This window comes from Anarhichas minor, unplaced genomic scaffold (assembly GCF_050575085.1).
Source record: "Anarhichas minor isolate MPS153535 unplaced genomic scaffold, ASM5057508v1 ptg000021l, whole genome shotgun sequence".
NCBI classification, from domain to species: domain Eukaryota; kingdom Metazoa; phylum Chordata; class Actinopteri; order Perciformes; family Anarhichadidae; genus Anarhichas; species Anarhichas minor.
Genome location: NW_027466467.1, coordinates 10,882,313 through 10,903,860, shown reverse-complemented (window position 1 = coordinate 10,903,860; position 21,548 = coordinate 10,882,313). Strand labels below are relative to the sequence as shown.

Sequence of the window (21,548 nt, the reverse complement as noted above, 5' to 3'; positions counted from 1 at the left end):
TTACCAGTTTGTGAAAAATCTTGCTAGTGTTTATTATTTATATTTGGTATTAATGCAGTTATATATGTTTTTACTCCATTTATAAATGCTAAATAAGTTGTTAAATAGATATCGGTGGTCATATGGTCCAATAAATGAAAACCAATTATTTGGCACCAAAACTTTATCCTAAATATTTGTTAACACTATTAAGTTGTTAGTGATAAATCAGTATCTTCAGTAAGCAACTAATGCAAATATTTCAAAACGGCACGTTCTTAATTTATAATGATTGTTTCATCATTGTTTATTACATCGGTGTAGCTTCATACAGTAGGAAGGAGCATCCTCCTCCTCCTCCTCCTCCTTCAACGTTGCAACACCACCAGCAGTATATTTAACAGAAAAGACAATTGAACTACATCTTCTCACCCATTAATAGTAATAAAACACTGTTAAAGATAACCACATTATCGCAATGGAGACTTGTACTTTTTACATTTTAGTAGGCCGTATTTTGCTTGGAACATACTTTACATATATTGACTTGACTTGGAATCAAGTGTTTCTTTATTTATATAAATTTTGCATTAACAAAACCCAAAACCGACTGAACGGATGGAAGAAAGATTGTGTTATTTCATTCAATAAATGCAAACATTGTTATTAAACATTTGTGCTACAGAATAGTTTAATTCAGAGATACTCATCTCTGATATTCTAGCAAACGGTCTAGAAAACAAAATGGAATGACGATCACAACTCACGGCCCGAACACTTTACAAACATTTGATGTACAAGGAAGCACAAATGCAACTTTTCACAGATCTGTAGATACAGTGCAAAAATAAATCATTAAATCTATAATTTAAAGTATGATATCTAAAGTATATAGCTGGGTTTGTTCTTACTGACAGTTGTGTAACAAAGAAGCATCAAGCATATTCATTTGCTTTCATATCTGACAAAGTCCAGCCAACAGTCCTTGAAAATATGCCTCTATATCAGGCCATCTTATTACAATAGCTTATTCGCTGGGATATTACTCACTCTGCTGGAGAATACAAGCATTGGCCAAAAGACCTGCACGTGTCAAAAGTTACAGTTCTTACATTGCAGATAAAAGAAATGGTAGCCAGCCAACATCTCAACAGTTCATATAAACAGTGAAGTGTCTAGTGGAAGAAATATGTAACTCAATTAACTTAATAAAGTTAATGCTCGTTATGGCCACCAGACACGTTAATCTGATAAATTAGTTGTTGTTTGATGTTTTGTAACATCTGTGAGATTATTAAATTGGGATGCACCAAAATATACAAAAGACTAATTGTAGCTTTAAAAAAGCAGTTTCAGTATAATTCTGAAAATGTTCATACTGCTAATATGAAGCCGTACAAACAGCATGTTGTGACTGTTTTTCTGCTGTCATATTAGTAACAGGAAGAGGCCAGCATGGTCTCTAAAAACACTTGATTATCTTGATGATTACGCCTGAACCTGCATTAAGATAGTTAGACAAATGCATATTGGTATTGACTGATATGGGGAAATATCAGCCAAATAAAAAAAAATTAATCAAATATAAACACAAGAACATCAATATATTGGTGCACCTTGTTAAGCTAAAAAATAAAAATCATAAAGTTCAAGTAAAGGGTTTGGGTTACATTACCATACTTCATATATAATGCTGGGCTAAGGTTAGATTTCACCTCTACAATAAGAGAACTAAACAATAAAAGTGCTTTGGCAATAATTCAAGTCTTTCATGTTCACCACACAGAGAAGATACTGCTTGTATAAAGCTGCACTGTATTAAAAAGTGTTTGTTGTTATGTCTTCACAACAATAGCAGGCCCTTTCAACATTTATTCCAAAAGTCTCAACAGGTACTAAAAATGAACTTGTTTTATTCTTAGTCGACATAGTTCATCTTGCAGCTGATATAATTACAAGTTCTTCTAAAGTAAGGAGTAGCAGTCACTCATTTGGCTTTTACTATCTGGTAAGTGCAGCACTTGCACTAATTTCTATGTTCTGATTACAATTACATTTTAGTTTGCTCATCGACAAATTTAAACCAATTCATAATAAATAAAAAGATGATAACAAAAATTATGACATATGTACGAATAACAACTTTTGACTAATAAAATATTAGTCATGATTATGTTTTACCTACTACTTTTAAAAGTGGTGTGGAACACAAAAGAACTAATTAAAAAGTAATTTCTGTTAAGTACAAAAAGCCATAATAGTGTACTGAAAGGTTCATATCTGAAGTTCATCATTTGATTAAAATTCTGGTCAATTTCAACCGCGAAAAAAAGTATATAATGTGTACGGTAAAAACAAAAACAACCCTAACCCTAACACTGCTGCTCTTAGTAGCCGCTGTGATCACTTCTAAATAACTTGTGACTAACAGGTAACTCATAGAGTAGCCTCGTCTCTAAAAAAATGTTAGTGCCAAATTTTAGTCACTGGTGAAGCTGACAAAATAAATGTCAAAATGGCCGCCATGCACAACTGGTTTTTAATTTACTGAGTACAAAAACTACTTAACTGACAGCAGAGATAATATACTGATTAATATTTTTCTGTGTTCTGTTGCTTGGATGTTCCCCAACTCTTATTATTATGATATAAAACTTTCTGTAAGCGTCTATACATCTAGCCTCTCTATTGTGCTTCTGCAGTTCATCACAATATGAAAGGCCATATCTTCTCAGGTCAGCATGAGAGGAAACATACAGAGCACATATTCAGACTCAGTGGTCTTTACAGGACTCTTTGTGACAGAAACAACAAAAGCTCTCCAGGGACCCCAGAGGCTTTCTTCTGTTCCGCGCTGGGTTTGTCCCCCTCCCCAAACCACCGGTTCGCCTTTTTGTGGGAGACTCAACTTGGTACAAGGAAGCAATGTGAGTTGCTGTTGAGTCCTCCAGCCACCAGGGGATAGCAAGAAGTGAGAAGCAGATGTTAATCGGCATGTGGGAGCAACAGGAGTCCCCGGGCATCATGAAAGACTGCGTTCAATGTAGAGCCTTTGAGAGGACAAACGTCCACCTTATTCTAAGAGGTCCTGTGGAGAGACACAACAACACAGATTAGTAAAAAATCAATGACAAAGTTTACCTAAAAATAGTGCCTTTTACAAAGCATGAGATACCTGATCCGAGTCTTCGTTGTACTGTGCTTTTCCTGTCTCCATGTAGTGAGCATCGATGTCATCGACTCCCTCTATTTTATCAGCCTCAACATGTTCCCTCATGACAGAGTATCTGTGCACAAGGAACCTGATGACGACATCAGTGCATATTAGACACAAACAGAGATGACATACGGTGACATCACACCGTTTACTTGTGTGCATAAAGTGTGTGTGGAAAGATGAGACGTATACTGACCGTCCTCCGCAGACATATTTCTTAACCAGCCAAACGCCTGCAACAGCGCTGGTCAGAAGCATCGCTATGACAACCATCACTATGACAGCGGTGTTCGGTGAACTGTTCTCCGTCTGGTAAGAGTTGCAAAAAAACAGAAATGGCTGAAATCTGACATCGTGCATCAGGACCTGGAACATTGCAGCTGTTCACACAATCTTATGTGCACCAGTGGAAGGTGGACAGCCTCAGTGTAAAATATGCTTCATTGGCAATTTATCCTCTTTTTGTGAATAAGTGGATGCTTCTGTTTGCACAACAGCATTTGTTCAGGAGCCTGAGGAGTCCAGGTTGTAAGAAAAAAACCTAAAAACTGATATACTCGTGTCATTTGAGTGTGTTTGAGATTACTAAAGTTCTAACAATAAATGTGTTTCCATCCACTTGTTTCTATTTCAATTTGAGCGTTTCAGTGGAAATGCTGGAAATAAAAAAAACTTGTTGTGCTTGGCTGAGGTGAAAAAGCAAAATGCTACAAAGTACAATGGAAACAGCCTTGAGAGATGTATAAATCCTGACACCCATGAAGCATGTGGCGTTCACTGAAGCTTCCACTCTACTGAAAAATTGCGGCAGACGAAAACATACCATCTATGTGGATTGATGAGGAGACCGTAACCTTCCTCATATGAACATATGTAATAAACATAAATGCCATTTTCCAAATTTTTAACCGCGTCACTTCTTCTACAGTGGTTTTATGGCATGCGGCTGGAGAATTAGGGCCAATAACTGTTTATCTCGATGCAACCAACTCCTAATATTTGCATTACGTAGATGGAAACATACATTTTTCCCTTTCTTTTGCAGATTTTATAAAAATTCAGTTGAGATTTGCAAAACATTTGGTTAGAAACGTGGCTCATGTCACACCGCTACCAGATAACCAACTCAGTATTGACAATTAAAAAATGATCATAGGTTGATTTCAATATGCAGTTAACCAGCATAGTCTCATTCTCAGACTGAGCAGAACTTACCAGAGAATTTGGATAAAGGGCGTTGCTGGTGCACATCCTCCTCAGGTCTGTCTCCTTCCTGTCTGGCTGAAAACCTCCTTCACACTGGTCTCCTGGAATCTTCCGATAGCTTAAATGTTAGAAGAGACAGAGAGACATGTAAGGAAAGGAAAAGTAAGGAAAAACAAAACTCACTGAAAAGGACACGGGGCAAGACACACCAGCTGCTCAACTCAAGATAAGATTCATAATACTAATGGAGGGAGATGTAGAGGCAGACATGGAAACATACTAACATGTTTTATGAATAAAGCTCAAGTTTTCATAATTGGCTTTGACCTTTGATCTTTATCTTTTACACTACTAGTGACTAAACTGAGGAAGCCTTTACCTGGGCTGTGTTACTGTATGTGCTTTGTATTTCTTTAGTTAATGAACTACATCCTCACAGGACAATGGGTTCACGCAGAAGTCCTACAACAGTCGGCACTTAATCTTAACTTAATAATCTGTAATAGGCTTCTGGAAGTGAGCTGGTGAGGTGACTATTTCTTACAGTGCCTGAATTGCTGTTGGCTTGTGTGCTGTTCATATAACCCATAACCTTTAACCATACAGTGGTAAGACTTGAAACAAACATGAACATACTTCTGTATACATTTTCTATATTTTGTATACGTTTGAGTTTCTTAAAAGTAAAGCAGAGGACGGAGCTAAGATAAAAACAGCCGTCCTCACCCGCTGGTCTGAAGCTGTTCGGTGGTCCCATTCAAGCAGAACTGCAGAGGATGACCCTTCATCTCCTCTTGCTCCATGCACTCTGAGCTGTTCTCTGGCCGGTGATATCCAAAGTCACTGGAAGACAAAACAGAAGCTCATCTGGCATTCTTACAAATTTACAGAGACAAACTGTGTCAATATGTTCCCTATATATAGTCTCATGGTTGCACTAAATGCAGGATGAAAATAAACTATAAAATATATTTTTTTGTATTTCACAAAAACATACCAGTGATAGTCGTCCATTGTACATGTACAGGGGGACAGCTTCGTAGTGACGGCATATTCCCTCCCGTTCCAGCAGACAGAGTCTTTCCTCGGGCGTAAGAAGGTCTCTTTATAGCCCAGCACACAGCCATCATTAGATCCACTGGGGTCTGTAGAGTGAGCCAGCCACTGGACATAGTCCCCTTCAGTACCTGCACATACATACAAGCATATATAAGTAAGTCAAAAGGCGAAACACTTTCCGTTACACCCACATTCTCGGACACACTCACAGTCTCTGGTGAGGAGCTTCCTGACGTCTATGGTGATCACCACCCATTTACTGAAGTCGTTCCTGTAGCCCCACAGGCTAACGTTCATGGAGCGAGAGCCGGGCTCACTGTCCATACCGCTGAAGTGAAGTGGGTCGCTGGTGAAGTTATACGTATGCCAGCACTGCCCCTCGTCTGTTGAAAACCTGACGATGTGGGAGGGCAAAGAAAGGAAGAGGAAAGCCCATGAAGCAAAAAAAAAGAAATGAACAGTAAAACTAACAAATGATACATAAAAATAAAAGCAATCCTACAATAACCACATCAGTTATACCCACTTGATCTGGTTGACAGGTGAGTTGGTGTGCTCCACAGCCACCAGCAGCCCTCCAGAGTCCAGTATAGCGTAATGGTGGGGGCCCCTGAGAGCCAACAGCCACGAGTAGCCCCCGTCGTCAGACACGTACACGTCAGGAGAGAGAGCTGACTCTGCGTCTCCGACGCTGCCTGAAGAAACAGAGGACAGCGCTGTTATGAGACATTTAACCACGCAGTGAAAGGATTCAGGGCGAAGACATCTTTGTGTTTTCTTTTACCGTGAGCCAGAATGAGGCCCACAGCACTGGGCTGTGAGAGAGGCAGCATGGGGACGTTCATCTTCATGGAGGTGCTGTAGGAGGCGTGGATGTGAAGTCTGCACTGTAAAGACACAATAATTAGGGTAATGTTGGTACCAGGTCAACACGCTCACTGCATGCACATAACAATGTAAATATTCAAATATAGTGTGCATAACTCTATGCGTGTCTCACTCTGTTAGGCCTGTTGGTAGAGGTCTCGGTGTCACAGTGGCTGTTCTGTGGTCTGCGCAGCGTCTGCCATTTTGCTCCTTGGTCGAAGGTGATCACTGTCTCCATTGCACCATCTGCAATCAACAACATTCACTTTAAATACTATTAGGAAAGATGATCATATCATATTTAAAAATGTTGAGAAAGAATAGCCAGAAGATTCCTCTTAAATGTGTAAGTACACATATTAGTTAGTGTGCTGACCCACCTTCTGTGAGAACGCTGGTCATGTAGACGCCCCTGAGTGACGTGATGGCGGTGAAGTCGGTGTCGCTCCCTATGGTCGTGTAAAGATGGCGCTCCAGAGACTTGGAGAACACGGCTCCTCTGTCATCAGACACATAGATGGTTCCACCACCGGAGTCTGGTCAACACAGTACACACACACACACACCCACACACACACACACACACACACCCACACACACAGGTTTGGATTATACACTGTGTGAGACTTCTGCTTACTGATCCCCACAGAGAAACTTTTTCCAAGGACACCTAATGAGATCGTTTGCATGAAGGTTATTTTTGCATTATCTACATCATTGTTATCAGTCATCACTATGAGCATCCTCTCGGGTTCTGACCTCCAGGGTTGTCCACGTGCATGAATATCATGTCCTGATTGGCTGCCAGGATGGAGTAGAACTGCTCGTGGTTGACTGTAGGGAGCTGAGCCATGTTCCACACCTCACCTCCGTCTACTGACACGTGGATCATACGCTCTGTACCCTAACACACACACACACACACAAACACCAAAATGTTGCGATAGCTGCTCCTTTACAGCTTTATAATTCAGGTAGAAATGCTGAATGTTAAGCCTTGTTAAAGTGCCAGTCCACCTGCATGATCGCACGAGTTTAAAATGCACAAATGCTGAGCTAATAAAAAACTGTTTCCTATTTACACATGATGTTACCATGTGATCTGTATCTGGTTAAAATATCTGGATGATGGCATACGATGCACCGTCCTTTGCATTTACACATGGTATGAATAGAGATTTCATTATCTCAATTTTATACTTGCATTGGGATCAGTTCGCAATATGCAAATTAGTTAGGTGGGTCTGGTGGTCAACACGGCTCGTCCCAAGTCAGTCACTAGCTTCAGCGACCAAATGGAGCTTCAACATTGCATCTTCAGCTTGCAGGAAGAGGCGGAGTCAGGTAATATTAGGCAGATTTTTTGCTTCAGAATGTGGTCACTCTGTACGGATTAAATTCATAGCTGGCTGAGATTTTATCACACTATGAGCTAAAACCACCTCCGCATGTGGTCTGGCTCATCCGATCATGTTTGGATCACCATGTATATTGCGTGCATTCCCACCCATTAGCATATGGTTTTCCTTATCCAGATCACATGGTAACACTAGGTGAAAAGGGGGTCAAGAAAGTCTGGACATCATTTGTGATAAGTGAGAAAATATGTTTTTTTTTGGGTGAACTGACTGTTTGAGTCTTGTAAAATACAGAGGGAGGAAAACATTTTTCAAAAATGTTACCAGGTGTCTAAGTATGTATTGGTACCATTTATGCTGATAACGAAACAAACAGGTGCATATATAGAGATACTGTATGCATCAGGAAAAACAGTGCGAGGCAGATTCACATAAAAACAAACGTTCTGCTCTCAGATTCAGTAAGTAAGAGGCAAACAACTTGCTCAGACATCCACACACACACACACACACACACACACACACATACCGTGCCAGTCATGATGGAGGCAAAAACAAAGCGACCTCCCAGCACAAAGGAGTAAACTCTTGTTGCGATGGTCTGAAAACTTTGACCGTAGTCTGCCGTCTTCCTTAACTCCAGCATTCCTTTATCACCTAACAGAGAGAAGGTGGAGTCACTAGCTGTAGTGCAGAACTTTAAATGTATCGGTGACTTTACAGTCTTCACTTACTGCATGATGCATTGTAGTTTGTTGAAAAGTAGATGCTGTTCTTTGGACCCCTGTATGTGAGAAAAAGAAACAGTGAATGATGTTTCTGAGTAACTGTGATTGGATTCGTCCTCTTTGTTTACCTTTTTTTCACGTCTCCATGCTTCCACTGATAACCCCGTGTTTAACTGTACTGTACTGTCAGTACCTTTAGTTATTTGTAAAGATAAAACCGATGAACATTGTGTTGATTCTAGTCTGTTAAAGAGTCACCAGATATTGCTTACTTTGTATTCAATTTCTGCATAGTAATAATACATTGTATGTATTTCTGTTTCGATAAAAACCAGCCTGCCAGCTCCATGTGCCCTGCACCTGTACAGTAAATCAGTTAAAGTGGGTTTTCCTGGTGTATCATTATGCCTGACCGCACATCCATAGTGTTGGCCAAATAACCTGTTTAATCAGCACACCCTTGTGCAGTCCTGAATGTTGAATATTCTACAGTTTCTTTTAATTGCTGTGCGAGCAAGGCACACATTGACCCCCCCCCCGGGCCGCACTCCAAGCCCTTTCTGGTTTTGTTCGAAGGTTTTCACACTGCAAAGATCCTGCCGGCTCAAGTACTGTGGGCTGAATAAGAATGCTGCTGCTGACTCATGATTCAGTCTGACAACAGCCTCAGCTCCCTCTCTCTGCAGTCAATTCAGTTCGGGGCCTAAATAACAACTGTGGTCACGCAGAGCTATTGCAATGTTCCCACAATGCAGCGCTAACAACCACAGGCTGACACCACAACCTCACATGAACTCTGGTGCCCAAATGAAACGAGAGTCAGCAGAGTGCTCCAAACTGTGGTGAGCGAAACAGCTGGAATAACAAACAATGGACAGAGAACACACAAACACACTCCTGTTATAGCAAAATAAATATTTTGGAAGTACAGGAGGGGGTGTATATATATATATATATATATATATATATATATATATATACTTTTTTTATTTTCTAGCAAGATTTACTGTTTACTGTTTTATTATGTGTGCACCATGGATAGTAAATATATATTTTTCCATATTCAGAGTACATCAATCACGTCTCTGTATCAGGGCTTTATTTTCTAGCTAATAGGAATAATATGATGTTTCTGGAAACAGTAGTTAGGGTTTATCGCAATAAAGATTGCACCATATTTTTTTTAAGAGAACACTTAAGACAAATGCATCATAAAGAATTAACATACGATATCATTAGTGTTGTATTAATAACAAACATATGGTTGAGGCCCCCCCCCCCCCCCTCCCCACCCAAATCATTTTCTTACAGTCCCTAAAGTTTGGTTATTTTTTATGCCATCTGTTACATATTTAGTACCCACATGTCTTGTGTGGATTTATAATGTAATTACGCAACTGACGGATGATTTAAGGGACATTTCTCACCATCTGACCAAACAAACACCGTCATGGATCTTCCTCCAGGTGGCACCAAAGTCCTCAGACAGCCACAGGTCCAACTGGAGGGAAAAGTCTTAGTCAGTAAAAAGAAAAAGTGTGTATCGCCTTTTAGGTATTCATTTATGCCTAATCAAGAATGTAGTAGCCTTGAAACAGAAGTCCAGCATTACATTAAGAGAGGTAGCTCGGTACACTTTAGTTTACTTTATCAAAACTCAAAACTAGGATCTGAGGTTTGGTTTGGTCTGAAGAATAAAAGCTGCTACCGTGATACTGAGCGTCAGCAGTACGTTGCAGTCTCCCGGGTTGTACAGCATCTGAATGAGAGGCTCAAACGGCAGGTCAGTTGGATCAAAGGTCACGCCAAAGTCCTGTGAGCGAAACAGTTTAAAGCCCCCGATTTCTGACACGTCACCAGTGAGCATCACCTGGAACCAAACACAGAGAGGAGCTGTCAGGAAAGATCATGCATTTGCTTGAAAAGTATTTTCTGTGTCATTATGAGGCAACGGTGATGTATTTATATACAGACCAACCACAACAAAACACAAATCCTTATGTAAGGTACAAGCAGGGGTCTGTACGTGAAAGGTACTGCATCTTCAGGGCATAGCAAAGCTAAGAATAGCACACTTGGGCTCACCTTGCCAGAGTGGTCGGGACTGATGGCGATGCCAAACTCACTCTGGATGAAGGTGTGGTTGATCAGGTGAGTCACATCTTTGAACGTCTTCCCATAGTCTTCACTGACACAGTGACAAAGTTGCCGTTAGACCCTCAGACCACAGGTATGACAAAACAATTTACTGCTCCATTTATCAACCACCAGGCATTTCTCACCTCCTGTAGAGGTTGGACTGGCCGAAACGCATCATGAACAACGGCACCTGAAATGTGGTCAACACCAGCAGCACCTGGGAGAAGACAGCAGGGATTACGCAACCGTCTCTAGAACCTCTGGGTCTTTTTTTTTTATTTAGTCATATATTTCCACTCATGTAAACAAACTCACCCCGGATCCATCTCCCACCCAGGCCAGTGACAGTGACCCCATGGTCCTCACTTTGAAGGTGAACTGGAACGGAAGGAGAAAAAAAAATAGATTATTTTAAACATTTCTGAGATTTGTGTGTGTGTGTGTGTGTGTGTGTGTGTGTGTGTGTGTGTGTGTGTGTTTCGGTCACTTGCTGAACGAGAGGACAGGGTGAATTGTTCTTATCATCCAAAGTAACGTGGCCATTTGAATGCACACTGCGTGTGTGACCTACTTTCCGGCCGAAATGACAAAGCCGGGGCCAGAGAACAAAACAATTACCAATGTCCCGAGCACAGCAAGACACACACACACACACTCACACACACACTGTACGGTAAATGTAGACTGAAAGTATTCTATTCTGACAATAACAGAATACAAAAACCTTACTTTTTACACATTAATACATTTGCCAAGCTACACAGGATTTAAATTAGAACTGAAATCTAAAAACAAAACCTCACTGTTACGCAATATCAGAGGTAATGAGTAGAACATACATTTCACTAAGTGCACTGACTGCAAACAACATTCCAGTCTATTCATCCAGAGTGACTTTCGAGTGTTTGGTCATTTCAGGGACGTATTTTCCCCTCCTCTCTCCTGCTGGCAGGGCAGAGATGTTTACAAGGTGAGCCCAGCACCGCAGAGTCTGCATAGAGCTCTATAAAGCCACAGGAGACGGCCGGGGCTGGCTGCTGGAAACTCCTTGTAAATAAGGTCCAGTGGAAACTGGCCGACCCCCGGCTGTCCCAAGTGTGTTGAACACAACTTTCCATCTCTCCTCGACATAAATCATTTCATCACAGCCTCCCCTTGCATCCAACTATTCTTTCTTCAATCAGCTAAGTGCTTTCCAGCTCTCTTGCAGTCATCCATTCGATCTGTCGATCGGTGAAAAGATGAAAAGTACGACGTGTCCCGTCCTCCCAACAGTCTCCACCCTTAAACCACAGCGTTGTGGCTTCAGATCTGTTGTGGAACATTAGTACAAGGCAGGTTTCCCACTTCACCCACATTTCCTGCTCCTCTCCCTTTCTGTCTTTGAAGTAGTAGGCATGATTATAAAATGAAAACAAATAAAGGATTATTTTGGCATGTGGACATGAATTAAATGTTAGTGTCATCGTCACACTTGACACTTAAGGACTTCGGTCTGGATGCAAACTAGGAATATTTCTCTGCCCTCCCATCCAAACATACAGGTGTAGAGTTACAAAAAAGAAAAAGCACAACCGCACAAGATGCACACCAGTCACTGTCAGGGTATCGAAGGACCATCTAAGAAACATGGCCTGAAACCTGGTCACAAGGACAGTAACTACCAACGTCACTGCAGGTCAACCGCTCTCATGTTGTCTATTGTCTCAGGATCTTTTGCAAATGTTGCTGCCAGTTGCTTGTACACCTGTGTTAAATCTAAGCAGCCGATGTAAAGCTGAGTCATCGTTCTGTGATGGGGAAAACAGAAGCGTAGAGGGAGACGGTGGAGAGAAGAAAAGACGCTTATTAGTCAGCGGAAAAAAAAAAATCGAGAGATAAGTGTCTGACTCGGCTGGACGTGGCCTCACAAACCAGACATGACCTCATGCTGTATCGTGTTTAATTTAAGCGTTCACGTCTGCTCTGAAAAGGCTCCTCTCAGCTGCTTCTGCACAACAACTCATGATACTCAAGGTGTGTCGGTACGTTCGACTGTCAGAGGTGGACACCAATGATGCACAAGTGCGTTTCACACACGCTGCTGTACGTGAACACACACACACACACACACACACACACACACACACACACACACACACATGTATGTCCAAGCAGAACACACACTGTTGGTGGGTGGGAGCACAGTGAAGTCCTCTCTCAGAGGTCAGAGTCAAACACAATGAGCTCCTTATTCCCTCTGCTCTGGGTTTTAACCTTTCTGCTTCGGCCGTCTTTACACACATAAAACTTCAGACGAGCGGGTCAAACTCTCTCGGCTTTGATCGAAACACATGAAGCCGTGTCCACCATTCCTCTGAGGCTGGGCTAAGCTTCAGTTCTTCATAACCTTGCACCTTCAACTTCGACCCTCTTGCTCATGTATCTGCTGCGTAGAGGATTCTTGGCTTACAATACTGCAAAATGCAACCGGACACAGAAGAACATCCTGGTATTTTTGGCACACCTCATTTGACATATTATGTATTAATTGGGATATACTAAATCTTTTCCTGGACACTAAATAGTATGGTAGTAAGAGCAGTAGAGGGCACAGTATGTGTTAGGTGCCACAGCTAAACTGAGATGGTGAACATGATAAACATGATGTCTACTGAACCTCAGCATATTGTCTCTGTGAGCGTGTTAGCATTATAACGTTAGCATGTAGCTCGCAGCCCCACTGTTCCTGAGTACAGCCTCACAGAGCCGTTAGCATTCCTCCTTCTGTAAAAGACACAGAATAAATTCAAATGATTTGTTGTTGTCAGCCTTGTTCACTGTTTTCTGATATTTTTATAGACCAAACAATTAATAGATCAGCCAAGAAAATAACTGATTCAATGTATGTTGATGCAGAATAGAGAAAAGCAGCAAATTCTCCCGTTTGAGAAGCTGGAACCGGAAAGTTTTGGCCATTTTTGCTTGATAAACATTTGACGTTTAACTTTTTGACTTTGCAATATTTGTTGCTGATTCATTTTCCTTACGCTAACCGACTGTTAGCACTGGTAGAGTGTGAAATGGATGCAATTAAATACAAACATAGATTCAACACATACTTGATATTTTCTCAACAAGTCTCCCTCTGAATCTACAAGTGCTTCTCTGTTTTCACCAGTGTGTTGATCTCATTGGACGTCTCTCCCTGTACATTAACAAACCCACACTTTGCACAACACACCGTGTCTCTCTCTCTCTCTCTCTCTATGTGGAACATCAGCTCTGCTGCTTTTCATAGTTACGTTCTCACCCTGAAAACAGAACATGTTTTTTTCTCTCGGCCAGAGGGGATCGAGGACGGGACGGAGTGAGGAGAGAAAGAAGAAAAAGAAAAGAAAGAGCAAGCTAGATTGTAAACCAGACAGAGTCACGCTAAAGGAACCTTGCAAAGACACAGCTTGGGCTGGCTGACAAAACACATCCTGTGTAGTCTATCAGGGCCTAAAATAGCATAATAAGAATCCTAGGTTATCTACTGTCTGATCTGGGAATTTACATAGCAAAGTAAAAAAATAAAGAGTGTATACTGTTTGATCTAGGCCTGCAGCTCTGATAACAGACAACCTGAACCCACATTGGCACTCGGATTAAATCCATCAGAGAAAAACGTGGGGAATATTTGTTCGAGAGAAAAGCCCAGAGGAGACGGGAGGGGTCTGTTCTCAGTAAGCACAGCGAATCGATTTCATGCTCCAAAGCTAAGCCCAGGTGTCTGAACCACAGAAATGATGTAACTTTGTCCATCACGCACGCACGCACGCACGCACGCACGCACGCACGCACGCACGCACGCACGCACGCACGCACGCACGCACGCACACACGCGCACACACACACACACACACACACACACACACACACACACACACACACACACACACACACACACACACACACACACACACACACACACACACACACACACAGTCCTGTGGAGCTCTGAGGCTTTTGGACCAAGCTGTTATTCTTGAACATTCCTCTGGACATCTGCGTTGTTCTTGTTGTGCTTTCTATTACAACATGTCCAGTACTAAAACAACAGAAGGTGTCATTTGGTCTATTTTAATGTGGGCTCGGGGTTAAGATGAGAAAGAGTTCATGATTGGAAGAAGAAAGAGAAGGTGACATCCTCCTTTAACCCGTTCATCGTCAGTAGGACTAATGGATCCAGACCGACATTAATTCAGATCATTTAAAAAAAAGTGGAACAGACAGAAACAATAAGCTGGTTGTCAGGAAATAAACTGGCAAATATTTTGGCAATATATTATTTCAGCAAATATATTCTCATTTTCTCTCCTTTGTATAATTGTGAAATGGATTAGAGCTGCAACGATTCGACACCTGATCCACTAGTTGATCGATTAATTGTTTGTGTCTTCTTTCAAGCAAAAACGCCAAACATTCCTCTGTAGGGCTGTCACGGTATCAGATTTTCACCACATAATTATCATGGCCAAAAAGAATTGACAATAAGTGTATTGTCCCCATTTTAATAGAAAATACCAATACTGTCAGTCAAATTCATCTTTGGTTATTGTGCATTTAGTCTCTTTTCTGGCAAATGAATACACACCAGAGACGAGTGTAGGGAGGTGGAGAGACAATTTGTAATCATAACAGCATATATAAAATGATTTAAGAGGCGCTGGATTATTTACAATATATTGTCATGTGTATTATTAACATTATATCAATATTTCCTATTTATTTATTTAAATATCACAGTGATCTGTACCAACATATTGCAACACTCATATCCCCAGTTTTCAGCTTCTCACATGTGAGGACTTCATGCTTTTCTTTGTCATATATTACAGTAAACTGAATATATTTAGGTTTTGTAATGCCGTTCAGAAAAAAGGGCTGCAAAGTACTATTACAACGTATTGACATTTTCATTATCAGTTATTCTGCAGTATTTCTCCCCTCATTCACATCACACAGAGCTGTCAAATCACAACTACAGCACCACTCATTTTGTTACACTGGAAAAGCTCGTGTTCAGTCATCTACATGAACATGCGTTTCAGTGAAGTTGTTTACAGTGTGGACATTGTGAGCAGCTCCATGTGCTGCTGAGTGACCACAGACACATGGAGGTAGCCTGTGAGTTAACTGTAGCTGTAGCAAACAACCAGGAACACAAAGACTGAGGGAGTTTAATGTTGTAGTGGTGGGTTAACAGAAACCTGAATAAGTCACTTACAGAGTGGGTGTTGTTGTGCAGGGTTGACTCTACTCCGGGCAGAGCTGTGCATGTCTGTTCATTAAGTCCTGCGCTGCGTTTCGAGAGCTCCGACTTCTCTAAACTTCGTCGCTCCTCATCACCGCCTAACCCGCGCTGCAGCCTCCTCAGACCTGAGACGTTTTCTCCCTCGTGGAACTGTGTGCCCAGTGCAGACGAAAACAATCCGAGCGCCAAGATGCAAGATACGGAGATCATGTTTACAAAGAAGACTGCACTACTTTGGACTCTGCGAAGAGATTTTTCGTCCCAGCAGTCGGCTCCACATGACCCCCCCCCCATCCCCAAATCACCTAATGCTTCTTCAATAACGGCCCATCCACCGTGGAAGACGATTGGCCAGCACCAAAATAACCTGCGCTCTGATTGGACGGCAGGAATCTTCCTCAACTGCGATGTAACGTGTTTTCTGGTGTTATGCTGCCCCCTGGTGGAATGACCGCACATAGGCCAGGAAACGGTTTTATTGGAGTTTATTCTTTGAAATTCAATTCCAAGAAAGGGAAGACAAAGTAGAACAGTCTGGCTGATGCTTTTCCAAGAAAATGATTAGTTTACTATTTATATGGGAAAACAATTTTGCAGTTATTTTGGCAGCTCCTGATAATGAAGCCCTGAAAGACAAGACAAAAATATATAAACTTTAACATAATAATAAATAGTTAAGTGATCTAAATTGAATGAAATATTGCTATTCTAATTAGTCAGTATTACATATTGCAGACCTAATATGTATTATCTGTTATTCAGATGTTTATATTTTTACTTGCTTTTTCTTATTCTGTCGTAATCTTTGAATCAATATCTGGCACAAGAATTTTCTTGGGGATTAATAAAGTTCTATCTCAGCTTAATCGTTTAGTTTCATAAATCCAAAAGGCATCTAGTTGACTTTTGTATTGCAAATAAAATAAAATGTGGTGAGGAATTTAGGACATTTTGATTGCCAAAAATCTGAACGCAGGAAGGAGAATGTGCTGATCTGATGAAATAGATAAATTATTATTATTTGCAAAGATCAAAAATCAAACACAAATATAGGAGAATTAGGGAGCTAGTGAAATAAAACCAACTAATTGGTAAGAAGCTATAAGAAGGGCAGTGGTGATAAAAGACAAATTATGGATATTTATTCCTAACAGATTATTTAACTTTTTATTTTTGGGGAGTGGACATTTGAAAAAAGAAATAGTCAGACCAGTTTCTGAATACAACAGTTTAATTGTAGTACTGATTCGTAACAAAAAAAGACCCCCCCCCGCCCCACCCCCCCCCCCCCCCCCCACACTGTTTTCCTGCCACTCAGTTGTGAGCGCTGGTCAGACTCCTGCACAGAGTTGTACAGATACTGAGACAAGAAGTAAACTAGCACATTAAAAATAGAAACCTCTTATGCAATCCAAAAAAAAAATCTGAATGCAGCAAGGAGAATGTGCTGATCTGATGAAAAGATGTGGTTGTATTGTGACATTGAGCCCAGGTGTTCCTCCGTGTCCTCCTCTCCTGCCCAGAACTCAAAGCAAGACTTCCAGGTCTTTGCTGCTTTAGATATCCTTGATTACGTCCTCCAGCTCCTCTTTGGAATACATGTGGAAGGTCTTCCCGGGCTCTACTGTTGCCAGCTACAGAAGAAACACAGACAAAGAAAACCTACATGAAACCGGAGGAACTCTGGAAGTAATGTGCAAACTGAACACTGTTTGGTGTTATATTCAAACATACATATAATTGCACTGGGCATTTTTACTGATATGTAAAATCAAGTATTAGGGAAATGGGTGAAACAAAAAATAACGAACCTCAATGTTGGTGGCATTTAGCTTCTCCTCCATCACCTGCTTCAGAATGGTGAGAGACGACTTGATGGCGTCTTTTAATGTCATGGACTGCAAGTTAAACAGGGACAAACAGAAAAGATACTCTTCAGTCCATCAGTCTTTTTACTTTAGACTATACAAATTGAAAACAGTTAATTTCCTTAAATCACACACAGGATAGCAGCTTATTAACATCATCATTAGCTTAGCTGATGTTCCTGTTAAATGTAAATACGCAGTGGTCTGTACCTTGTGGTAGACTTCTTGCAGAGAGCTCTGTGCTCCCTCAGAAGCGGAGCCAATGGCCCGAGCATCACACCGCACAAAGGTTCCTGACGGGTCCATGTGGTACCTGCATCCACAAACAAATAACAGTGAAATCAGAATTGAAGGTGAACATGCCTCTGTTTGAAATGTAAAGTTTGTAAGGAGCACAGATGGTGATCGTTACGTACAGCTGGGGTCCTTTTTCATCAACTCCCCCGAATAGAAGTGCTACGCCGAATGGTCGACTCTGTATAGATAACGGCACAGAGGAACAAAGCAGAGAACAGGATATGGCAGTTTATGTCTTTGAAAAAAGAACACTGGCTTGAGGTTTGAATAGATGAGCCGAGTGACTGACCATGGCACCAGGATCAGCGTCCTCCTCTCCAAACTGCAGCGCCAGGTTGGACACCGCCTGAGTCACACTCTCCACGGTCATCGTCTCATTGTACGTGAACCAGTGGTTCTGAGGAAGTACATACAGATTATACACAGGTAGAACACCAGGCAGTTAGGGTACTGCATTATATTCCTATTTGCTCAGCATTCATACCTGGGTTTCCACTCTTGCTTTGTCAATTAGAGTCTTGGCATCAGCTATCAAGCCACTCATGGCGCAACCTTTGAGGCAGAAAGAAAGAAAATGCTGATGCTGTAGCGTAAAGCAACAATCAGTCAGACTGGGAGAAATGTGATGTCATTCACTGTCATCAGAGTGAACGTTATCATGCAATGTATAAGGGTGCACCTCATCATCTTTTAAGTCACACATGTAAGAAATATGACTGAGACACATTGACAGCACAGTACGTTTCAGAAAATATCCCAAAAGCTCCCTAAATATTTAAGCACCTACTCAATGTTCACCTTTCAGCATTGCTAATACTTTTATTTCATTTCATTCATTTTTTAATTAGCATTTTGTTGCTTCATCTTTTTAAAATATTCCTATGTTCCTCAATTTTTGTCCACTCAAATTTGACTCGACTTCAAATGCATGCATTTCTAACGTACAAAACAAAAAAAGTTTAATTGGACAACTGGTTGTTTACCCAAACCGACTGGTTATCTACATAAAGTTACAGAGGCTGGCAGACGTCATTCTCAAGTTAACAGACAGTAAATGCACTCGTCCTCTGTCAGCATCCATGTTTGAGGTTCAGTAAATCTGTGTCCGACAGCTGAGAATCACTGCTACTCACCGATGTGAGTGTCAATCTCCACGATCTTTTCAATGCTGTTGGGCTCCATGAGCGGAGAGGTGATCCTCTTCTCCACAGCCAGACACACCCCCTCTGATGTCTGGATACCGATGGCTGTGGAGCCCAACTGGGAAGGCAAAGCCAGACCAAAGAAAGATTGTGAGCATCGAGGTGGACATTTCATTTCTTTTTTGGAATTTAGTAAACAATAACCACACAAAAGAAGAACTATTAATCAACCTACGTGATTCAGTGTGAAATACTCACTTTTATGGCCTCGATGGCATATTCAACCTGGAACAATCTCCCTTCAGGAGAGAATGTGTTCACACCTCTGGAAGACAGACGTGAAAGAGAAAGATTATTAGTAATAGTCATCAGTTCGACATCGGTGGAAAACAACTTGCAAATAAATGTGTTTAGCATTATGTTGTGTTTACAGATACCGCTCAAAGCACGATTGTAGCTACTTATCTTGAGTGTAACACAACATTTTAATCAAAATTAGGTTTTCCTGTTTAAATAAAGTTTTTTTAAATGGCGACACCGAAAGTGAAAGCAGGCTAACTAAATGCGAAGTGACGAGCTAGCTGCTAGCTAACGACCTGCAACAAACAGCAACTAAGTTACAACAAAGGATGGAAACAAAGGGAACTGTCCTTGAGCAGTCACAACCAATAAATGCAAAATGTTCAAGCATCTTCTTAACATAAGTGTGCTCTCTTATTCATCTTCCTCGTTCCCACTGAGCAGCGCTCAATAAATGACAAAGCAGTTTGTGTTGCACTCACCTGTCATACTCCGATCTTGTCAAAAACATCTTTAAACGTTTAACACGGGACCTGCAAAAGAGATGAATGGTTATGTAAGACTGTGGCACTATTTAAAAAAAAGTTAAAGCAATTAGAAAAGCAAGGGCAATGCATTGCTTCCGAGTTTGCCGTGACACCGGGAGATTAGCTAGCTAAAGTGAGCAGCATGCTATAGCTAACTGACGCAGACAATCACTGAAACGGAACAGAAAACGCTCACAGAAGTCTATCGTCGGTATTCAGACATTATTATAACATTTAAAAGAACATGTATCAACTATTCCGCGATGGGCTTTTGAATAATTGTACTTGTTAGACTCAATTACCTCCAGCAACAAACACTTCAATGAGTTCGCTTGTTTGAGGGGAAGCGTCTGAGTGTGTAACACCCAAACGCGCCGGTTGTCAAAAGAATCGGAAACGAAGGTTCCGGGTGTGCAGAGCTGTCGTTGAGCATTCATGGTATCCTACAATTTGAAATCTAAGTTTGTTAACGACGAGGACACGTTGTAGTGTCTGCTATAAAATAACTTTAAAACTGTTATATACTGTATATATACTGTAGACCACACAACACTAACAACACCAAACATCTGTGCAATATAAATACACTGTGCAATACTACAAATATTCTGTCTGTACATATAATAGTTTAGTTATTGTTGATTTTTTACTTTTTTAACTTATTTAATATTCTTTACTGTTTTATTACTTATTTACTTATTTATAATACTTGTTTTTTTACTATGTATCTTGTTTGCACTATCCACTATGCTGCTGTAATCCTGTAAATGTCCCTACTGCGGGACTAATAAAGGATTATTTTATCTTATCTTATTTTATATGAAATAAAATGTGATGCATTTTCATATTTCACATTATTGGGAAGGCTATTGTAATAATGGGTTAAATACAAGAACTCAGATTAATAATTCAGCTGGGAATGGTAAATCCTGCCCAGAAACATTATTTAGGGTTTAATAAGAACTATCATGTTTTGTCTCTTGAACGACTATTTCATGAGAATTGTTCTAGACCAAGAATATATTTTAATCATGCAAGTCAGATCAGAATAATCACAGAGGACAATCAGAATTGGCTATTCACTGTCAAAGAATACACACTCAATGCTAATTGGATAATACAAAACAGACCTTGTAATCTATTAATAATGATGTATATTCATTCGTTTTATTTTAATTAAATAATATGGTCGTACTCCCGGTATGGGAACCACTTTTTAAGGTTGCAGCGAGTTATGGTCACGGAGACAGGTGTAGAGCTGTCTATTGATATAACTTCCGTGCTTATATGAACGGACACCCTTCAGAAATACATCTTGCAATATTGTTACAGGTGAGTTTTGAAGATTATGCTGTAAATGTGCATGTCATGACACGTAATCAACCACTAAGGGTCGTCCTGGAGCTGAATAAAAAACATCTGGAGCAGTGGAAACACGTGGATACTGAACTACTTTGCCGGACAATTAAGCTAAATATTATTGTAATATCCAGTAAATGTCATACGGTGCACTTCAAATGGCTTATTACGTGTGTGGTGGATTCATTTAATAACATTTAAGGACATATTAGCTTCATCTAGGC

The 21,548-nt window shown here is 40.7% G+C and overlaps 2 protein-coding genes across 2 annotated transcripts; both read right to left on the bottom strand.

Annotated features, from left to right (window-relative positions):
* Nucleotides 1–254: 254 nt before the first annotated feature.
* LOC142954762 (sortilin-like) lies at nt 255–16,056 on the bottom strand. The gene is made up of 20 exons (XM_076095977.1): nt 15,805–16,056; nt 10,869–10,931; nt 10,697–10,770; nt 10,500–10,602; nt 10,123–10,284; nt 9,842–9,915; nt 8,421–8,470; nt 8,216–8,343; nt 7,088–7,232; nt 6,709–6,864; nt 6,462–6,574; nt 6,246–6,348; nt 5,988–6,156; nt 5,671–5,855; nt 5,400–5,589; nt 5,129–5,245; nt 4,412–4,520; nt 3,393–3,505; nt 3,155–3,281; nt 255–3,067 (listed from the first exon to the last, which is right to left on the bottom strand). Exons 1-20 carry the CDS (start codon nt 16,039–16,041, stop codon nt 3,053–3,055), a joined length of 2,433 nt encoding a protein of 810 aa, XP_075952092.1. The 5' UTR covers nt 16,042–16,056; the 3' UTR covers nt 255–3,052.
* Nucleotides 16,057–16,300: 244 nt separating this feature from the next.
* psma5 (proteasome 20S subunit alpha 5) lies at nt 16,301–20,372 on the bottom strand. The gene is made up of 10 exons (XM_076095976.1): nt 20,268–20,372; nt 19,921–19,971; nt 19,397–19,463; nt 19,130–19,256; nt 18,481–18,548; nt 18,286–18,393; nt 18,116–18,174; nt 17,910–18,012; nt 17,643–17,729; nt 16,301–17,465 (listed from the first exon to the last, which is right to left on the bottom strand). The coding sequence occupies exons 2-10, from the start codon at nt 19,947–19,949 to the stop codon at nt 17,388–17,390; spliced, it is 726 nt and encodes a 241-aa protein (XP_075952091.1). The 5' UTR covers nt 19,950–19,971; nt 20,268–20,372; the 3' UTR covers nt 16,301–17,387.
* Nucleotides 20,373–21,548: the final 1,176 nt, after the last annotated feature.

Coding starts and splice junctions, on each gene's coding strand:
- LOC142954762 (XM_076095977.1), bottom strand. CDS start 16,041: ATGATCTCCGTATCTTGCATCTTGGCGCTCGGATTGTTTTCGTCTGCA. Junction 5,246..5,399: donor ACAATGGACGACTATCACTG/GTATGTTTTTGT, acceptor TTTGTCTTCCAG/TGACTTTGGATATCACCGGC. Junction 3,282..3,392: donor AAATATGTCTGCGGAGGACG/GTCAGTATACGT, acceptor TGTCGTCATCAG/GTTCCTTGTGCACAGATACT.
- psma5 (XM_076095976.1), bottom strand. CDS start 19,949: ATGTTTTTGACAAGATCGGAGTATGACAG. Junction 18,394..18,480: donor AAGCAAGAGTGGAAACCCAG/GTATGAATGCTG, acceptor GTACTTCCTCAG/AACCACTGGTTCACGTACAA. Junction 17,466..17,642: donor TAAATGCCACCAACATTGAG/GTTCGTTATTTT, acceptor TTTCTTCTGTAG/CTGGCAACAGTAGAGCCCGG.